Source organism: Arvicanthis niloticus, chromosome 3, assembly GCF_011762505.2.
Source record: "Arvicanthis niloticus isolate mArvNil1 chromosome 3, mArvNil1.pat.X, whole genome shotgun sequence".
In the NCBI taxonomy this organism is placed as follows: Eukaryota; Metazoa; Chordata; class Mammalia; order Rodentia; family Muridae; genus Arvicanthis; species Arvicanthis niloticus.
Genome location: NC_047660.1, coordinates 64,550,094 through 64,564,220, shown reverse-complemented (window position 1 = coordinate 64,564,220; position 14,127 = coordinate 64,550,094). Strand labels below are relative to the sequence as shown.

General features: G+C 48.1%; 2 protein-coding genes across 2 annotated transcripts in view; one reads left to right on the top strand and one right to left on the bottom strand.

Annotated features, from left to right (window-relative positions):
• The window catches only part of LOC117704998 (uncharacterized protein C14orf119 homolog), a 33,916-nt gene that overhangs the window by 19,338 nt on the left and 451 nt on the right, over nt 1-14,127 (top strand). The window contains exons 4-5 of the transcript XR_004606408.2: nt 10,944-10,996; nt 13,957-14,068. The gene's annotated coding sequence lies outside the window, so the exon portion shown is untranslated. The remainder of the gene's footprint in view (nt 1-10,943; nt 10,997-13,956; nt 14,069-14,127) is intronic.
• Cebpe (CCAAT enhancer binding protein epsilon) lies at nt 2,665-4,742 on the bottom strand. Its single transcript, XM_034498952.2, has 2 exons — nt 3,747-4,742; nt 2,665-3,174 (listed from the first exon to the last, which is right to left on the bottom strand). The coding sequence occupies exons 1-2, from the start codon at nt 4,254-4,256 to the stop codon at nt 2,839-2,841; spliced, it is 846 nt and encodes a 281-aa protein (XP_034354843.1). The 5' UTR covers nt 4,257-4,742; the 3' UTR covers nt 2,665-2,838.

The window sequence follows — 14,127 nt, the reverse complement described above, 5'->3', positions numbered from 1 at the left end:
CATGTTTGTTAACTTGATTTCCCTGGTAGGCACATTCAAGTGGGATAAACATGAAAGCACTTTATCCAAGCATGCAAGGAGAGTCTTGGGAAGCCACAGGAATGGCAGAGCTCCAACAGCAGGGGAGTCATTGTCACACCAGGGCCCCAAGGGCAGAGGAATGCCCAGAGAGGGGCCAGCATAGAGGTTCTGTCTCATTCCCCCCAACCCCCCATGTCAGTCTCCTCACTTCCAGGGGAAGCCTGTTGATAAAGGAAGGGAACCTCCTGAGAGCAGGCAGAGCTGCCTGGGAAGAGACAGAGAATGCGGATAGAGGGCCATGGGAGAGAGGAGGCATACCTGCTCATTGCCTTTTCCTTCTTATTCCTGTAGCTGAGAAATTGTCTCTTTCTCAGGAAGGATGCTTGAATAAATTACTTTGGCCGAAGCCAGCTAATGGCAGACTGAGCCTTTTGCAGGTGGCAAGATGTCTCAGGATAGAATCAGAAAGGAGGGGAGTGTGCTTGGCTGTTCTTTGTCATCTCATTGGGATCTCACTGGGGAGATGACTCTTCTTTAGCCTCAGTGCCAATTAGAAAGATTCCTGAAGATTGACAGGTCACTGGGGGAGAGGGGGCTGCGAGGAGATACAACTCAGAGCTGTGGGAAAGACACTCAGGCAAAGCAGACCCCAGTATCTAAGGCCTTCAAAAGGAGTCCAGGCATGGGTAGGGAGACCTTAAGCTGAGAGGAGTGAATGGGGAGACTGAGACACCAGCTGCATCCTGCGCAAACTCCCTGTGCATCCCTGCTACCCGTAGGCTGTTGGAGAAGTGAGAGGATTTTCCCAAGTGCCATAGAGATGGGCAGCTTCATCTCCTACTCAAGTAGTATCTGTCAGTCCTTCTGCCCAAAGGTTCAAATCTCTCCTAATCAGCTGAAGGCCTGAGGATGCAGAGAAAAGAGAGGGTGCTGAGACACAGAGGCAGAAGGGAACCAAGGTTAGCTAGCCTAGAGGGTGTTAGCCTGGGCGTTAGCCTGGAGGTTAGGCGGAGGATGTGATAGAGAGAACTGTGGGTGGCATGTCAGTATCTCTAGGTGTTCATTTGAACATCTTGCACACAAGATGCCTGGAACACTGTGAAAGTTTCTACCACTGAGATCTGAAGTAGAAGGAGAGACAGACCTGTGATCACACACACACACACACACACACACACACACACACACACACACACACACAGTAGCTCTTATCCTGTCCAGTCTCTAACATCATGGGGACAATTCACAGTTATTTTTCTGTTGTTCTGTGTGCTAGTGCTGATACCTAGAGTCTTGTGGACACTGGGTAAGCACTCTGCTAACTCAGTCCGATCCCCAGCCTCATAATTATCCCTTGACTGTGGCTCATGGACCACATCTGTGCTGTTCTTCACTGAGACAAGAGTAGAAGAAAGATATAGTGCTGAGGCAGCGAGGGACTGAGCGAGTGCTTATCCATTTGGGCCCTCCCTACTTTATCTACAAGATGTGGCTCGCACTATCTTGCTTGTCTGAGGGCAAAGCTCACCCAGATGATCTCTTGAGGTCTCTCCTAGGACCTCTTGAGATCTGTGATTTCATGGAGTCAATTTTGATTCTGCCTCTAAATAGTTGTGTGATTCTAGGTTCTCTCTCTCTCTCTCTCTCTCTCTCTCTCTCTCTTTCACTCCTTCTCTTTCTCTTTCTCTCTCCCTCTCAGAGTCCCCAGACTCCTCATCTGCAGAACGAGAAGTCTAGAGACCTGATGTATTTTTGCTTTTAGCAAGATGGAACCGGAACAAATACCCATGCTCACCACATGTCAAATTCCATGTTGTTTTCTATGAAAATAACGGCATGGGCTAGGTACTCAGATTCATCCTGTGCAGATGGGGAAACTGAGGCATGGAAAGGAGAAGTAACTGGTTCAAGGTGAGACAGCAAGCTGATGCCCTCAGCTACTGTACAGTTTTGCTTCCCAGGCTGCAGTTCTATGGGAAAGAAAACACCTGGAGTGTGGGGTTTCGCAGGCAAGGGTTCCTTGTGGTCAGTGTTCACACATACACATCAGATCCTAACTGATTTCTTGGAGGCTTACCTTCTCCAGTGGCTTGGGGGATGAAGGACAAAGAACTCTTGGGGGAGTGAGGATGTAGAACAAGAAAAGAGACAGAATGCTGGGTCAATAGCTAAAGGGACCACAGCAGAGCCATCAGGAAATTTTCCCTTGGTCACCTGGGAGATGAGCTCCCAGCCCTAAAGTCAGAGAGCAGGGCAAAGGCCAGTGGGCCTGGCACTGGAGTTGTGCAGCACTGAGATCATCTGTGCCCCAGGATATTCTCAGGGCAGGATGCTGAGGCTGCTCCAGACAGTGGTATGCACTGTAGTAGAACTAAGCATGCACTCAATGTACAAAGGACCAAGTGGGTAGGTGGGTGGCCATGGAGGTGAAGTGACAGAGAAGCAGAGGGACAGGCTGAGGCTTGGCTGGGAGGCGTGAAGATGGACAGAGCCAGCTGTGAGCAGCAGCATGTTAGTACTTCTAGGCATTCATTTGGACATGGGGACTAGCCACATGTATTCCCTGCCTTTGGGGTCTTCCACGAGTACACACAGAGCACTCCCACCAGGCCCAGGCCCAAGACCCAGTGAACAGCTCCAGCATCAAGTCACAGTGCAGTTTATTCAGCCACAGAATCATTTTGGTCCCAACCTTCCCAGTTACTGGCTGCCTTTGTCCGTGATCTCTGTCTCAGGCTTGGCCTATTCAGGACTCTGGGGACCTAGGAGGGTGGGTAGGGTCCTTAGGGTCTGGAGCTCACAGTCTGCCAGGCAGGCTCAGCTGCAGCCCCCGACACCCTTGATGAGGCTGGCAGCCTCAGGGATCTGGCGGAAGAGGTTGCGCAGAGTGTCTAACTCCTGGGTGAGCTGGTCCACACGGCTGCGCAGACGCTCATTTTCAGCCATGTACTCCAGCACCTTCTGTTGTGTCTCCATAATGCGCCTCTTGGCCTTGTCCCGGCTCTTGCGCACCGCGATGTTGTTGCGTTCGCGTCGCAGCCGGTACTCCAGGCTGTCTTTGTTCACTGCCTTCTTGCCCTTATGTGAGGGGCCAGCAGGGGAAGGTGCCTTGAGAAGGGGGCTGCAGGGAGGGGCAGCAGCAGCCACAGGGGCCTGGAGGGTAAGGGGATAGAGAGTTGAGGGTTCACCAGGAGGCAGAGGGAAGACTAAGCAGGAATCCCAGAACCGAGAGCATATGTGTGGCTTCAAAGGAATAGGAGGCTACCAAGCAGCTCCCTGTCTGTCAGATATCCCCCTGTCTCTGTGAAGGACTGTAACCCAGAAGCATATGGTCCTTGGTCTGAGACCAAGCTTTCTTTCATGCTCTCATATTCTCCGAGGACCCTTTCCTTTGGTTTGTCTGTAGTAAGTTTCCTGTTCTAAAATTCTAGTCAGCTGCATTTCCTCATCCAGAAGCAAGCAGAAGAGAAATAAGAGATGGGGTATAGTGGGCAGCAGGAAAGCTGGTCCCGCCCGAGATCAGGGCAGAGCAGCTACTACAAGTGTCTTCAGGACACAGTGGAGTTCTGAGAAATGAATTCAGAGTCGGGAAACAGACCTTGGGTTAGGCCATGTTCACAGAGGAGCAGCAGACTTGTTAAGGAAGCCCCATAGTCAAGAGTTCCCTCATCCAACCACCTTGCTCCACCCCGGGGAGGAAAATGGGAGAGCTACCTTGATCTTACCTTGAGGACGCGCAGGGGCTGGCCAGGTGCTGCCAGGGTTGGGGGGAGATGCACTGCAGTCTGCCCACAGTGTGCCACTTGGTACTGCAGGGGATTGTAGCTGCCTCGGCTTGTGCCTCGGTTGCCCTCTGGCCCTCGAGGCTCCTCCTTCACTGCCACAGCCCTGGGGTCGTAGCTCCCTGGATTGCTGTAGATGCCAGGTCCCACAGCCTTCCTATCTGGGCCAAATGTGTGTGAGGGATAGGCAAATGGCCGAGGGTCAGCCGGCAGGTAGTGAGGAAATGAAGGGGTTCCTGGGCCCTTAAGGCTTCGGGCTTCAGGCGTTGGCTTCATGGCAAAGAGGTCAGAAAGTAGCTGTTCTTCCCCAGACTCGATGTAGGCGGAGAGGTCGATGGAGGCCTCATGCTCACACATGTCCCCCAGCTCCCCTGGTCCAGCTCGACCCCCTGAGAACTCAAGTGGCTGCTGGCTACCCCGAGGCTCACACTCATAGTAGGTCCCGTGGGACATGGCTGGCCCGCCCCCTTGGCTCCCCGCCCCTGGGTTCTGTGCTGGGGGGCGCTCGTTGGGATGCTCAGCCTGCCCTCTCTTGATCTCCCCGTCCTAGAGATGCCCTAGGTCTGCCCTCTCTGGTCTTCTGTCACCAACTCCTACGTGGCTTCTCTCCTCCTCTGCTTCCCTTTCCTTCTGTAGTCAGTGCCTCTTCCTTTCTTCCCTTTTCCTCTCTCTCCTTGGTGTGACTCAGGGAGGGGCAGGGCACACCCCAGAGGGAGGGGTGCTTAGCAGTTAGGGTGCTCTTTGCTGAGGCCCCAGCCACAGTCCAGGAGTTACTGTTTGGGAAAGTGGCCCTTCTTGCGCTGTGAGCTCAAGGGATTCTAATCCCTTGCCCAGAGTAGCTTCTCTGAATGTCTGTCTTCCTCCGACTTCCAAAGAGATTTGTGCAGAGTGAGGTGCCAAGCCAGAGCCAACAGACAAAGCACTCTTCCAGTGCCAACTTGGTCTAAACTCCTCCCTTGATGCATCTTCCTCCCTGTTCCCCCCAAGTCCTGAACTCCACCTACCCTGGGGTAAGCCAGTTCCTTCTGTAGCCCCACCTCCCATGACACTCTTCTCTGTGTAGACCATCATTGTTTGAAGGGTTTGGGAAGTAGTAGTAGATTCTAGGACCAAGCTGTCCCTGCGCTAGTACAGGGTATGCACACTTGCTAGTTTTGAGATGGGGTCTCATGATGTAGCTCAGGCTGGCCTTGAACTCACAGAGTTCTGCCTGCTTTTGCCTCCAGAGTGCTGCTAGTACTTTGGCTAGGTCTTTGCACAGGCTTGTGCACATGTTTCCAGTCTTGGCTACAGCTGGCAGTCTGGCACAGTCCTGGACTGCCTGGACATAGCTGAGGTTTCTGGTCAAGACATGGGCCCGGTACCTCAGGCCCAGACAGGCTGCTGCCCCAACAGACGGGATCCGCTGGAGGCCCCAGTTGCTCCACCCTGAAAGAGGCTCCGGCTGACCCCACCCCGCACTGGCTGGAGGCTTGCCTCTTACTTCCTGTGCCCTGGGCTGCATGCAGGCCCTGGAGCTCAGTGCAGCTCTGCTGCACTCCTTCTGCGTGACTGGTTTCTGACCTCTAGTGTGTGTCTCTTGGGTCCACTTCCTTTTGTAGGCTTGAGAAGCCTTCTCTCTTGTCCTCACCTCTTCCTGGGACTGTTTCAGGGTCCGGAGGAGAAGCTAGTAGCTGCCTGACCACCCTTCTTAATCTTCTACTAACCCTCAAAGTTCATTTTTCTTTTTTGATTGGGAACTCCCCACTCCCTCCAGTCAGTTGTGCTCTGCTTCAGGCAGGGCTCTGGATTTAGTGGCAAGAAAAGAACACAGAGACATGAGAAGTGTGTTACTTTAGTTTTATTTTATTTATTTATTTATTCATTTATTTATTTTAGGTTGAGTCTCCCTGTTAGCCTAGGCTGGCCTTGAACTCTCATCTTCCTGCTCTAGCCTCCATGGAGCTGAGCTGACAGGTGTGCTGTCATACCCTCCTGGTTCTTTTATTACAAACAGATGTTCTAGGGGAAGGGACAGAATTTTAAAAAATGAATTAAAATGAATTCATTATTCTAAAGTGTGTGTTGTGTGTATGTGTGTGTGTGGGGGGTATGTGCACACTTCTAGGTACCCATGGAAGCCAGAGGTACCAGATCTCCTGGAGCTGGAGTTACAGGCAGTTGTGAGACACCCATTGTGGATGCTTGGAGCCAAACTCAGGTCCTCTGGAAGAGCAGTAAGTGCTCTGAACCCTTGAGCTATCTCTCCAGCCCTAAGAATCAGAACATTTTCTAAGCTGAGTATTCCAAGGACCAGGTAACTGCGAGGGGTCAACAGAGGTAAGCTTTAATAGGACACATATGTTATTGAACACTAAAATTAAACTGTAAATGTGACTTGCCCAGAAGTCAGAAGAGGTACCGTTGATGAATCCTCCGTCCTATCCCCTCTAACGCCACAGTCCACCCCATATGCTCTGAGCACAGCCTGAAGTATGTCCAAAAAATGCTTCCCCCAAAAGCCCTGTCTAAGCAGGGGAGAGGCGGCCGTATACTAGACACAGAGCACCGGAAATAGCGGGGCGATTTCTGCTCTTTGGTCCACATGTCCTTTGTCAAATAGGTACCAAGGCTGAGAGATTTGTTTGGTGACCTGACGCTTCTGGCCACTAGGTGGCAATATTGGTTTCCAAATCCTATACTTTCGGGTCCGCGATGGTTTTGAATCAGGTGGACAGCAGAGGGCAGCCTTTCTCAATTCTGACACCACCCCTGGCCGCTCTGTTCTGGGAAGCAGGAAGAAGGAGGATAGCCAAGGTTGGGGGATTCTCGGTCAGATTGCAGGTAGTGTGGGAAAGCTAGAAGGATTGGTGCCAGGACCAGTTTCAAAGAAAAATTCTGTCCCCTTGTTGACTGTGGAATAACGATAATGGGTAGACCTTGTGTCATCTGATAAAGTAAAGCTTTTTTCAATCGATGATGCGTGCACTTTTTCATGCTGACCGTTTTGCTGTGAGCTAAGGAGGGGAGGTAAAGCAGTATGTTTTATCCTAATTTTATTGACCTGGAAAATAAGGAGGAGAGGCTGAGCTGCACAACTGCACCAGGGAATGGATGTTAGTGATCTCTGAAAGGGCTGATGGCTTGTTCTTGAAATAGCCCTGGGGATGGAGGGCTGCATTAGGTGTGGCTGTATGACTCAGGGATTCTCCTTCCGCATCGCTGGCTGCCTTGGGTAAGGGGAGAGTTTCAGGGTAGCGCCGAATTCCCCGCGGGAGGTGTGCAGATAAAGCCAGCAGGAAATGAGAAGGTCTGCAGCTGTGTCACAGTGAAATAAGTGATGCAGGTGTCTGGACCAGCGGTGCTGGCGCTGCCTGCAGGCTGACGTTAACGTTACCTAGTAACTGAGGCATAAGTAGATAGGGTGTGGATAGGGAAGCAGGAGAAGGGGTTGGGAAAGGAGGAAGCAAGGTGGGAAGGCAAAGCCACCTAAAGACTAGGAGGTTCTTAGGAGGGGAAAGAAGCCTTCCTTGCTCAGCGGGACCAGTTTCCTGTTGCTGCTGCAGTTGCTACCTGTTTGCATTAACTAAAACAATGGGTGAATATTATCTCAGTGGCTTGTGACAGGCTTCTCCCCAGGACTGCCTCAGAGGCTTCCCCGTAGGGCAGAAGCTAAGATAGACTGTGAAGTCTGAGAGGGAACTAGACTCAAATCTGGTTCCTGTCTCTCACCAGCTCTGTGACCCTGGTCAAGCTATCTGATTGTACTGTACTGTAAAATGGCAGTAGTAATGGCTGTCTCATGAGGTTGTTTAAACTTTGAAAATGATAGTGTGTGTAAAGCAACTGACTCAGTGTAGGCTAAGTCTCCTCCCCCTCCCCCCCCCCCCCGTCCCCCCACCTCTCCACTGCTGGTACTGCTGTCCCCAAAGCACTCCTGCTGCCTTGGAGGTTACATTGACAAGCATTTTAAAAATCTGGGTTTTAAATAACAGAAAACCCGTGCGGGTGTGGTGGTGCATGCTTCTAATTCTAACACTGGAGAGGCAGAAGCAGGTGAATCTCCATGAATTTGAGGCCAGTCTAGTTTACATAGTAAGTTTTGGGCTAGTCAGGGCTACACAGAGAAAACCATCTTAAAAACCAACCAACCTACCAACCAACCAACCAACCAACCTACCAACCATCCAACAAAAGCAAAAACAAGAACAGGTAAATTTGGATTTTTACATTTTTTGCATATTTATTTATTTTTTATATTATTTGGGTTTTTTTTTTTTTTGAGACAGTGTTTCTCTGTGTAGCTCTGGCCTCTCTTTCCTTAGTTGTTGATCTATATATTCTTAAATACATGAATACAGTCTACTTAGTCTGTGTAATGTTACTTGTATGTATGTATTTTCAGGGCTGACCATTTGGCATCCACAAACCAGCTGGTGCACTTTTCCCTGGGCAAGACTGTTTCTCCAGCTCTCAGCATTCCTTGGTGCCCATAGTTCTTTGTCTAGGGTTGAATTTTTGTGAGCTTTCTCCCTCCCATGTTAACATGTCTGTTGGGTTCATCTTTGTTCAGGTCATGCTTAGACAATTATGGTGGTCTGACTATTCAGGATCTGACTATTTACCCCCCTATAGATTCATGTATTTCAATGTTTGGCCATAGGGAGTGGCACTATCAGGAGGTGTGGCCTTATTGGAAGTGTGTCACTGTGGTGGTGGGCTTTGAGGTCTCCTATGCTCAAGCTCTATTCAGTGTGGAATCAGAGCCTCCTCCTGACTGCCTACAGATCAAGATGTAGAACTCTCAGCTCCTCCAGTACCAATACCATGCTTCCAACCATGATGGTAATGGACTGAACCTCTGAGACTGTAAGTCAGCCCCAAGTAAATGTTTGCCTTTGCCCTGGTGTCTCTTCACAGCACTAAAACCCTAACTAAGACAACAGCCATTTTGGTGAGACTTCATGGGTACAGCCTCTCCCACATTTCTAGGAGACACAATCTCACAGCAAGCTTCTTGTTTCTCTGGCTCTTACAATCTTTTCTGCCTCCCTCTTCCACAACGTTTCCTGAATCTTAGTGTAGGAATTATGTTGTAGACGTATCCGTTGGGAGTTTAGGAGGGATCTACAAATTCTCATATCGTTTGGTTGTGGTTTTCTGTAATGGTCTCTGTCTTATGAGGAGGTGTTTCCTGATGAAGGTGAGGTATAGGAAGACACATATTTAGGATGTAGTAAGGGATTCTTCTGATGGTAGTAGTTACAGGATCTCCTCCTTCAAGATCCATGACTCCACTTGCCCTGAGGTAGTTGGCTAGGTTTCTAATCCCAGGCATGGTTTCTCTCTTGTTGACTGGGATTTTTTTTTCTTTTTAGATTTTTAAATTTGATCTTATATGTGTAGGTTTTTTTTCTGCCATGTATGTATGTGTAACATGCATGTGCCTGGTGCCCAGGAAGGTCAGAAGAGGAGGTCTGATTCCCTAGAACTGAGTTTGAGACGTTTGAGCCACAATGTGGGTGCTAGGAACTGAACCTGGGTTCTCTGTGAGAGCAAGTGCTCTTAACCACGGAGGCGTCTCTCCTGTCCCACATTTAGGTATTTCAGAGGACAACTCTGTGTGAGTCAGTTCTCGCCTTCTGCCCTGTGGATCTCAGAGACTAAACTCTAATTATCAGGCTGGGTGGTAAGTACCTTTATCGGTGCTGTGGTCTCTGGCTCTTGTTTTTTCCTCTTCCGCCGCCTCTTCCTCCTCCTTCTCTTATTTCTTGGTTTCTTTTTCCTGGGATGCAGCTTTTTTTTTTTTTTTTTAAAAAAAGATATATTTATTTATGTATATGGTTGTTTTGCCCCGGTGTAGATCTGCACACCAGAAGAGGATATCAGATCCCATTGGACCTACAGTTATAGATGGTTGTGAGCCACCATGTGGGTCCTGAGATTTGAACTTATGACCTCTGGAAGAGCAGCTGTGCTCTTAACTACCAAGCCATGTCTACAGCCCCAAGGGATGCAACTTTTTAAAAGATTTATTTTGTTTATTTATTCTTTTAGCAGTGTGTGTGTGTGTGTGTGTGTGTGTGTGTGTGTGTGTGTGTGTGATGTGCACATGAGCACAAGTATTCTCATTGATCCTGGAGCTGGAATTATAAACAATCCTGAGCTGTCTGATGTGGGCAGTGGGAACTGAACTCTGGTCCTCTGTAAGAGCAGTGTGAACTGTACATTGTTAAGCCATTGTTCCAGCCCTAGGCTACCTTTTTAATTATTAAAAAAAATCACATTTTATTTGGTTATGTATGTGCTGCAGAGCATTGTGGGGGTCAGAGATAACACTCAGGGGTTAATTTTCTCTTTCTACCATGTGGGTTCCAGGTTGTCAGGCTCAATGGCAGGCACCCTTGCGGCTGCAACTTCTTGCCCATTTTTTCTTTTTCTTTTTTTTTTTTTTCAACAGTCTCACGAATCCTACAATGACCTCCAATTCATTAGAAACAAAGAATGACCTTAAAGTTTTTTTTTTTTTTTAAAGATTTTGTTTGTGTTTTTAAAACAAGATTTCTCTGTGTAGCCCTGGCTGGCCTCAAATTCACGGAGGTCTGCCTGCCTCTGCCTCCCAAATGCTGGGATTAAAAGTGTGCACCACCATGTCTGGTAAGATTTAGTATTATTTTATGTGTATGGTGTCTTGTCTACATTTATGTTTGTGTGACATGTTCATGCCTGCTATACTCAGAGGCCAAAAGAAGGTGCTAGATCCCTTAGAACTGGAGTTATAGATAGTTGCCACTTGCCATGTGTGAGCTGGGAATTGAACTTATGTCTTCTGGAAGAGCAGTTGGTGTTCTTTTTATTTTTTATTTTTTTAAGATTTATTTATTTATTTTATGTATGTGAGTACACTGTCACTCTCTTCAGACACACCAGAAGAAGGCATCAGAACCCGTTACAGATGGTTGTGAGCCACCATGTGGCTACTGGGAATTGAACTCAGGACCTCTGGAAAAGCAGTCAGTGCTCTTAACGGCTGAACCATCTCTCTAGCCTGCACTTTAAATCTTTGATCACCTTCCAAAATGCTGGGATCCAACCACCATATCTTCTCTCTTTCTTCCTGTCTGCTTGTCTGACTGCCTGTTTGTCTGTTTGTCTTTTTAGTGGTGCTGGGGACTGAGTCCAGGACATCATTCATGCTTGTAAGCGTTTACCAGGTGGGCTACATTTTGCTCTTTGAGAATAGACTAAGGTTTTTATTTGTAATCTTTTCAATAATGGCCTCTGTCTTATTAGGGTTTCTATTGCTGTGATGATGAAATACCATGACTAAGAGCAGTTAAGGAAGAAAAGGTTCATTTGGCTCATACTTTCACATCACTGTTTTTCACTGAAGAAAGCCAGAACAGGAACTCAAACAGGGCAGGAACCTGGAGTCAGGAGTTGAAGCAGAAGCCATGAAGGAATGCTGCTTACTGGCTTGCTCCACACTGCTTGCTCAGCCTCCTTTCTTATAGAACCCAGGACCACCAGCCCATGGCTGGCACAACTCATGATGGGCTGGGTTCTTTCCCATCAATCACTAATTAAGAGAACGCCCCACAGGCTGCCTACAGCCCCATCTTATGGACACATTTTCTTAATTGAGGTTCCTTCCTCTCAGCTTAGTTTGTGTCAAGTTGACAGAAAACTACTAAGCACAGTGACCTCATTTCCTGAACTAAAATCAAGGATGAGCATGTTGTCTCACAAATCCCAGGATATGAAAAGTTGAGGCAGAAGAATTACTATGAGTTTGAAGTCAGCCTAGGTTACAGAGTGGGACCCTTTCTCTAAAAGAACGGATAAGCTGTTCGTAGTGGTGTGTGCCTTTATTACAGGACTTGGGAGGCAGAGGCAGGAGGATCTCTGTGCATCTGAGGCTACTCTGGTCTCTAGAAGTTATAGGTTGGCCTTGGCTACACAATGAGATCCTGTATCAAAAACAAAAAGGGGCCGGAGAGATGTATTTACTGTTCTTGTAGAAGACCTGGGTTTGATTCCTAGCCCACCCATGGTGTCTTACAACCATCTGTAACTCCAGTTCCAGGAGACTCAATGCACTTTTTTGAATTCTGTGGCCACCAAGAACATACACAGTACACAGATATACATGAAGACAAAATACACATACAAAATAAATACATCTAAAAACCTAAAACAACAGCAAAAAAAAAAAAAACCTAAACAAAACAAAACAATAAAAAGATGGGTAGATTGACTTATGTGAACATTATTTTATTTATTTATTTTTTTGAGACAGGGTTTCACTATGTAGCACTAGGCTGGACTGGAACTCACTATGTAGACCAGGCTGGCCTTAAATTCAGAGACCTGAGTGCTTCTGCTGTAGCAGTGAGTTTGTGTTACACCTCTTTGTGCGCCCTGCAGATCGCGCATGCGCACTTGCCCAGGAGCGGTCTTTGGATCCGTGAATGAAACACACACACACACACTAGCTTATTTTTAAAATGCCTTGGCTACCTCAAAGGATGGGCACTCCTAAACCTTCCCCTGTCCCCCTAGGCCCAGTTGGGGAAGTGACCAGTGGCCACCCACCCGAATTCTCACATGGCTGGTTGGCTTTCTCTTGTGTCGCTCCTGCATCTCATCCTTCTCCTCGAGTCATGGTGATTCTGTCCCATTCCTCTCTGCACCCTCAATGTGCAACTCTAAGGGTCCCGAGCACAGACATTGGCCATTGGCATCTTTGTTGCTCGATTCAAATTCAATTGGGGACAAGGACCTTTAGCATTTGGACACACAGATTCCTGATTGAATCAAAGCCTTAGAACCAATCTCCAACACTCTGTCTCCCAAGTTCTTGGACTAAAGGCATGTGACACTACATATGTAAATACTCTACACCAGACAAAGATAATCTGGAATCTGTGATGACTTGCAAAATTCAGTAATAAACTTGCTATTTTCGTAAAATATAGTGAAGTCCTTGAACGCCATAATCAGAAAGACCTGTTGTATGAGTATATTAATAAATGAATGTGAGCTGTAAGATGACCACCACCAAGCCCTTGACTGGAGTTTGGGCCCCAGGACAAATGTGCTATGAAAGGTGAGAAAAGACTTCTGACTTCCATACATGTATGTACATACACAGAATAAAAGCATAAGCAAAAAATAAACACATAAGCAGCCATGACTTAATGACTTCTAAAAGGTTCCCGACGTGTCTAAAGAAGAAGTATTGTTCAAACTCAAGACATCTGAAATTCCTAGAACTGCAGTCACTGCCTGGACTAAGACAGGGGAAGACTCAGGCTAGGAAGCAGTGCATGCCATTCATAAAGGGACCCATAGCTGCCATCTGAGCAGGCTGAAAAACCAGCAGGTGCCACCTTATATGGGGAGAGGGAATCCTGGAGAAAAGTTCCCTCCATTACATAAGAGGGAATTGAGAGGCCTGCACCAGAATGGGGGCAACAAGGAGGAGACGCGGTAAGGTCAGAGAGAAAAAAATGGGGGTTTAAAAAGGTGGTGTGAGGTTTGCAGGGCAGCCCTCCGTTAGAGGACTGCCACCCTCTGCTTTTGGGATAACCAAGGGTTAGTTAGAAGATGGAGAAATCGAGATGAAGTTCAATCCTACCCAAGTAGCAACCCAAAAAGGTTAAAGAGGTGAAGTGACTTGTCTGAGGGCACACAGCTGCTCTGGCTGGCTGCCCTCAGCTCAGTGGCTGTCATCTTGGCCCAGTGCCTCTGAGGATGACAAGCTTCCAGCCTGTCTGGAGTAAGGACAGCCGCAAGCACAGGCATCAATGCCAGGACTTGGAGCTGAGGTGCCTGAGCCTTGGTGTCCCAGGTGGAGGGTCGTGTCTTGCTGCCTACCCACCTCTTCCACACAGGTCCCAGGTCTGTCAGCAGAGCTGGCTCTGGAATGATGGTGACCCAGGAGAAGTTCTTGGAGGGCAGCCCAGAAAGGAAGAGGCAGAAGCAAGTCCTATTGACTTTCCAAAAGACCATGAGGTCCCCTGACTGTTCTGGAACTTGCCGTTAACCAGGCTGGCCTAGAACCTACAGAGATCTACTGGTCTCTGCCTTTAATTAAAGGCACATGCCATCACAACCAGCCAATGTGTTTGTTTCTTATAACTAATCCAAAAAAATTTTGTTTGTTTTCTAGGGGCCAGCAAAACAGCACTTGTTGCCAACCTTAACCTGAATTCTATCCCTGAGACCCACACGATGGAAAGAGAGAGAGAACCAACTCTTACAAGGTGTTTTCTGACATTTATGTAAGTGCTGTGGTGCTCGTGCGCATGCACGTGGACACACACACACACACACACACACA

Coding starts and splice junctions, on each gene's coding strand:
- Cebpe (XM_034498952.2), bottom strand. CDS start 4,256: ATGTCCCACGGGACCTACTATGAGTGTGAGCCTCGGGGTAGCCAGCAG. Junction 3,175..3,746: donor AGCCCCTGCGCGTCCTCAAG/GTAAGATCAAGG, acceptor CTTACCCTCCAG/GCCCCTGTGGCTGCTGCTGC.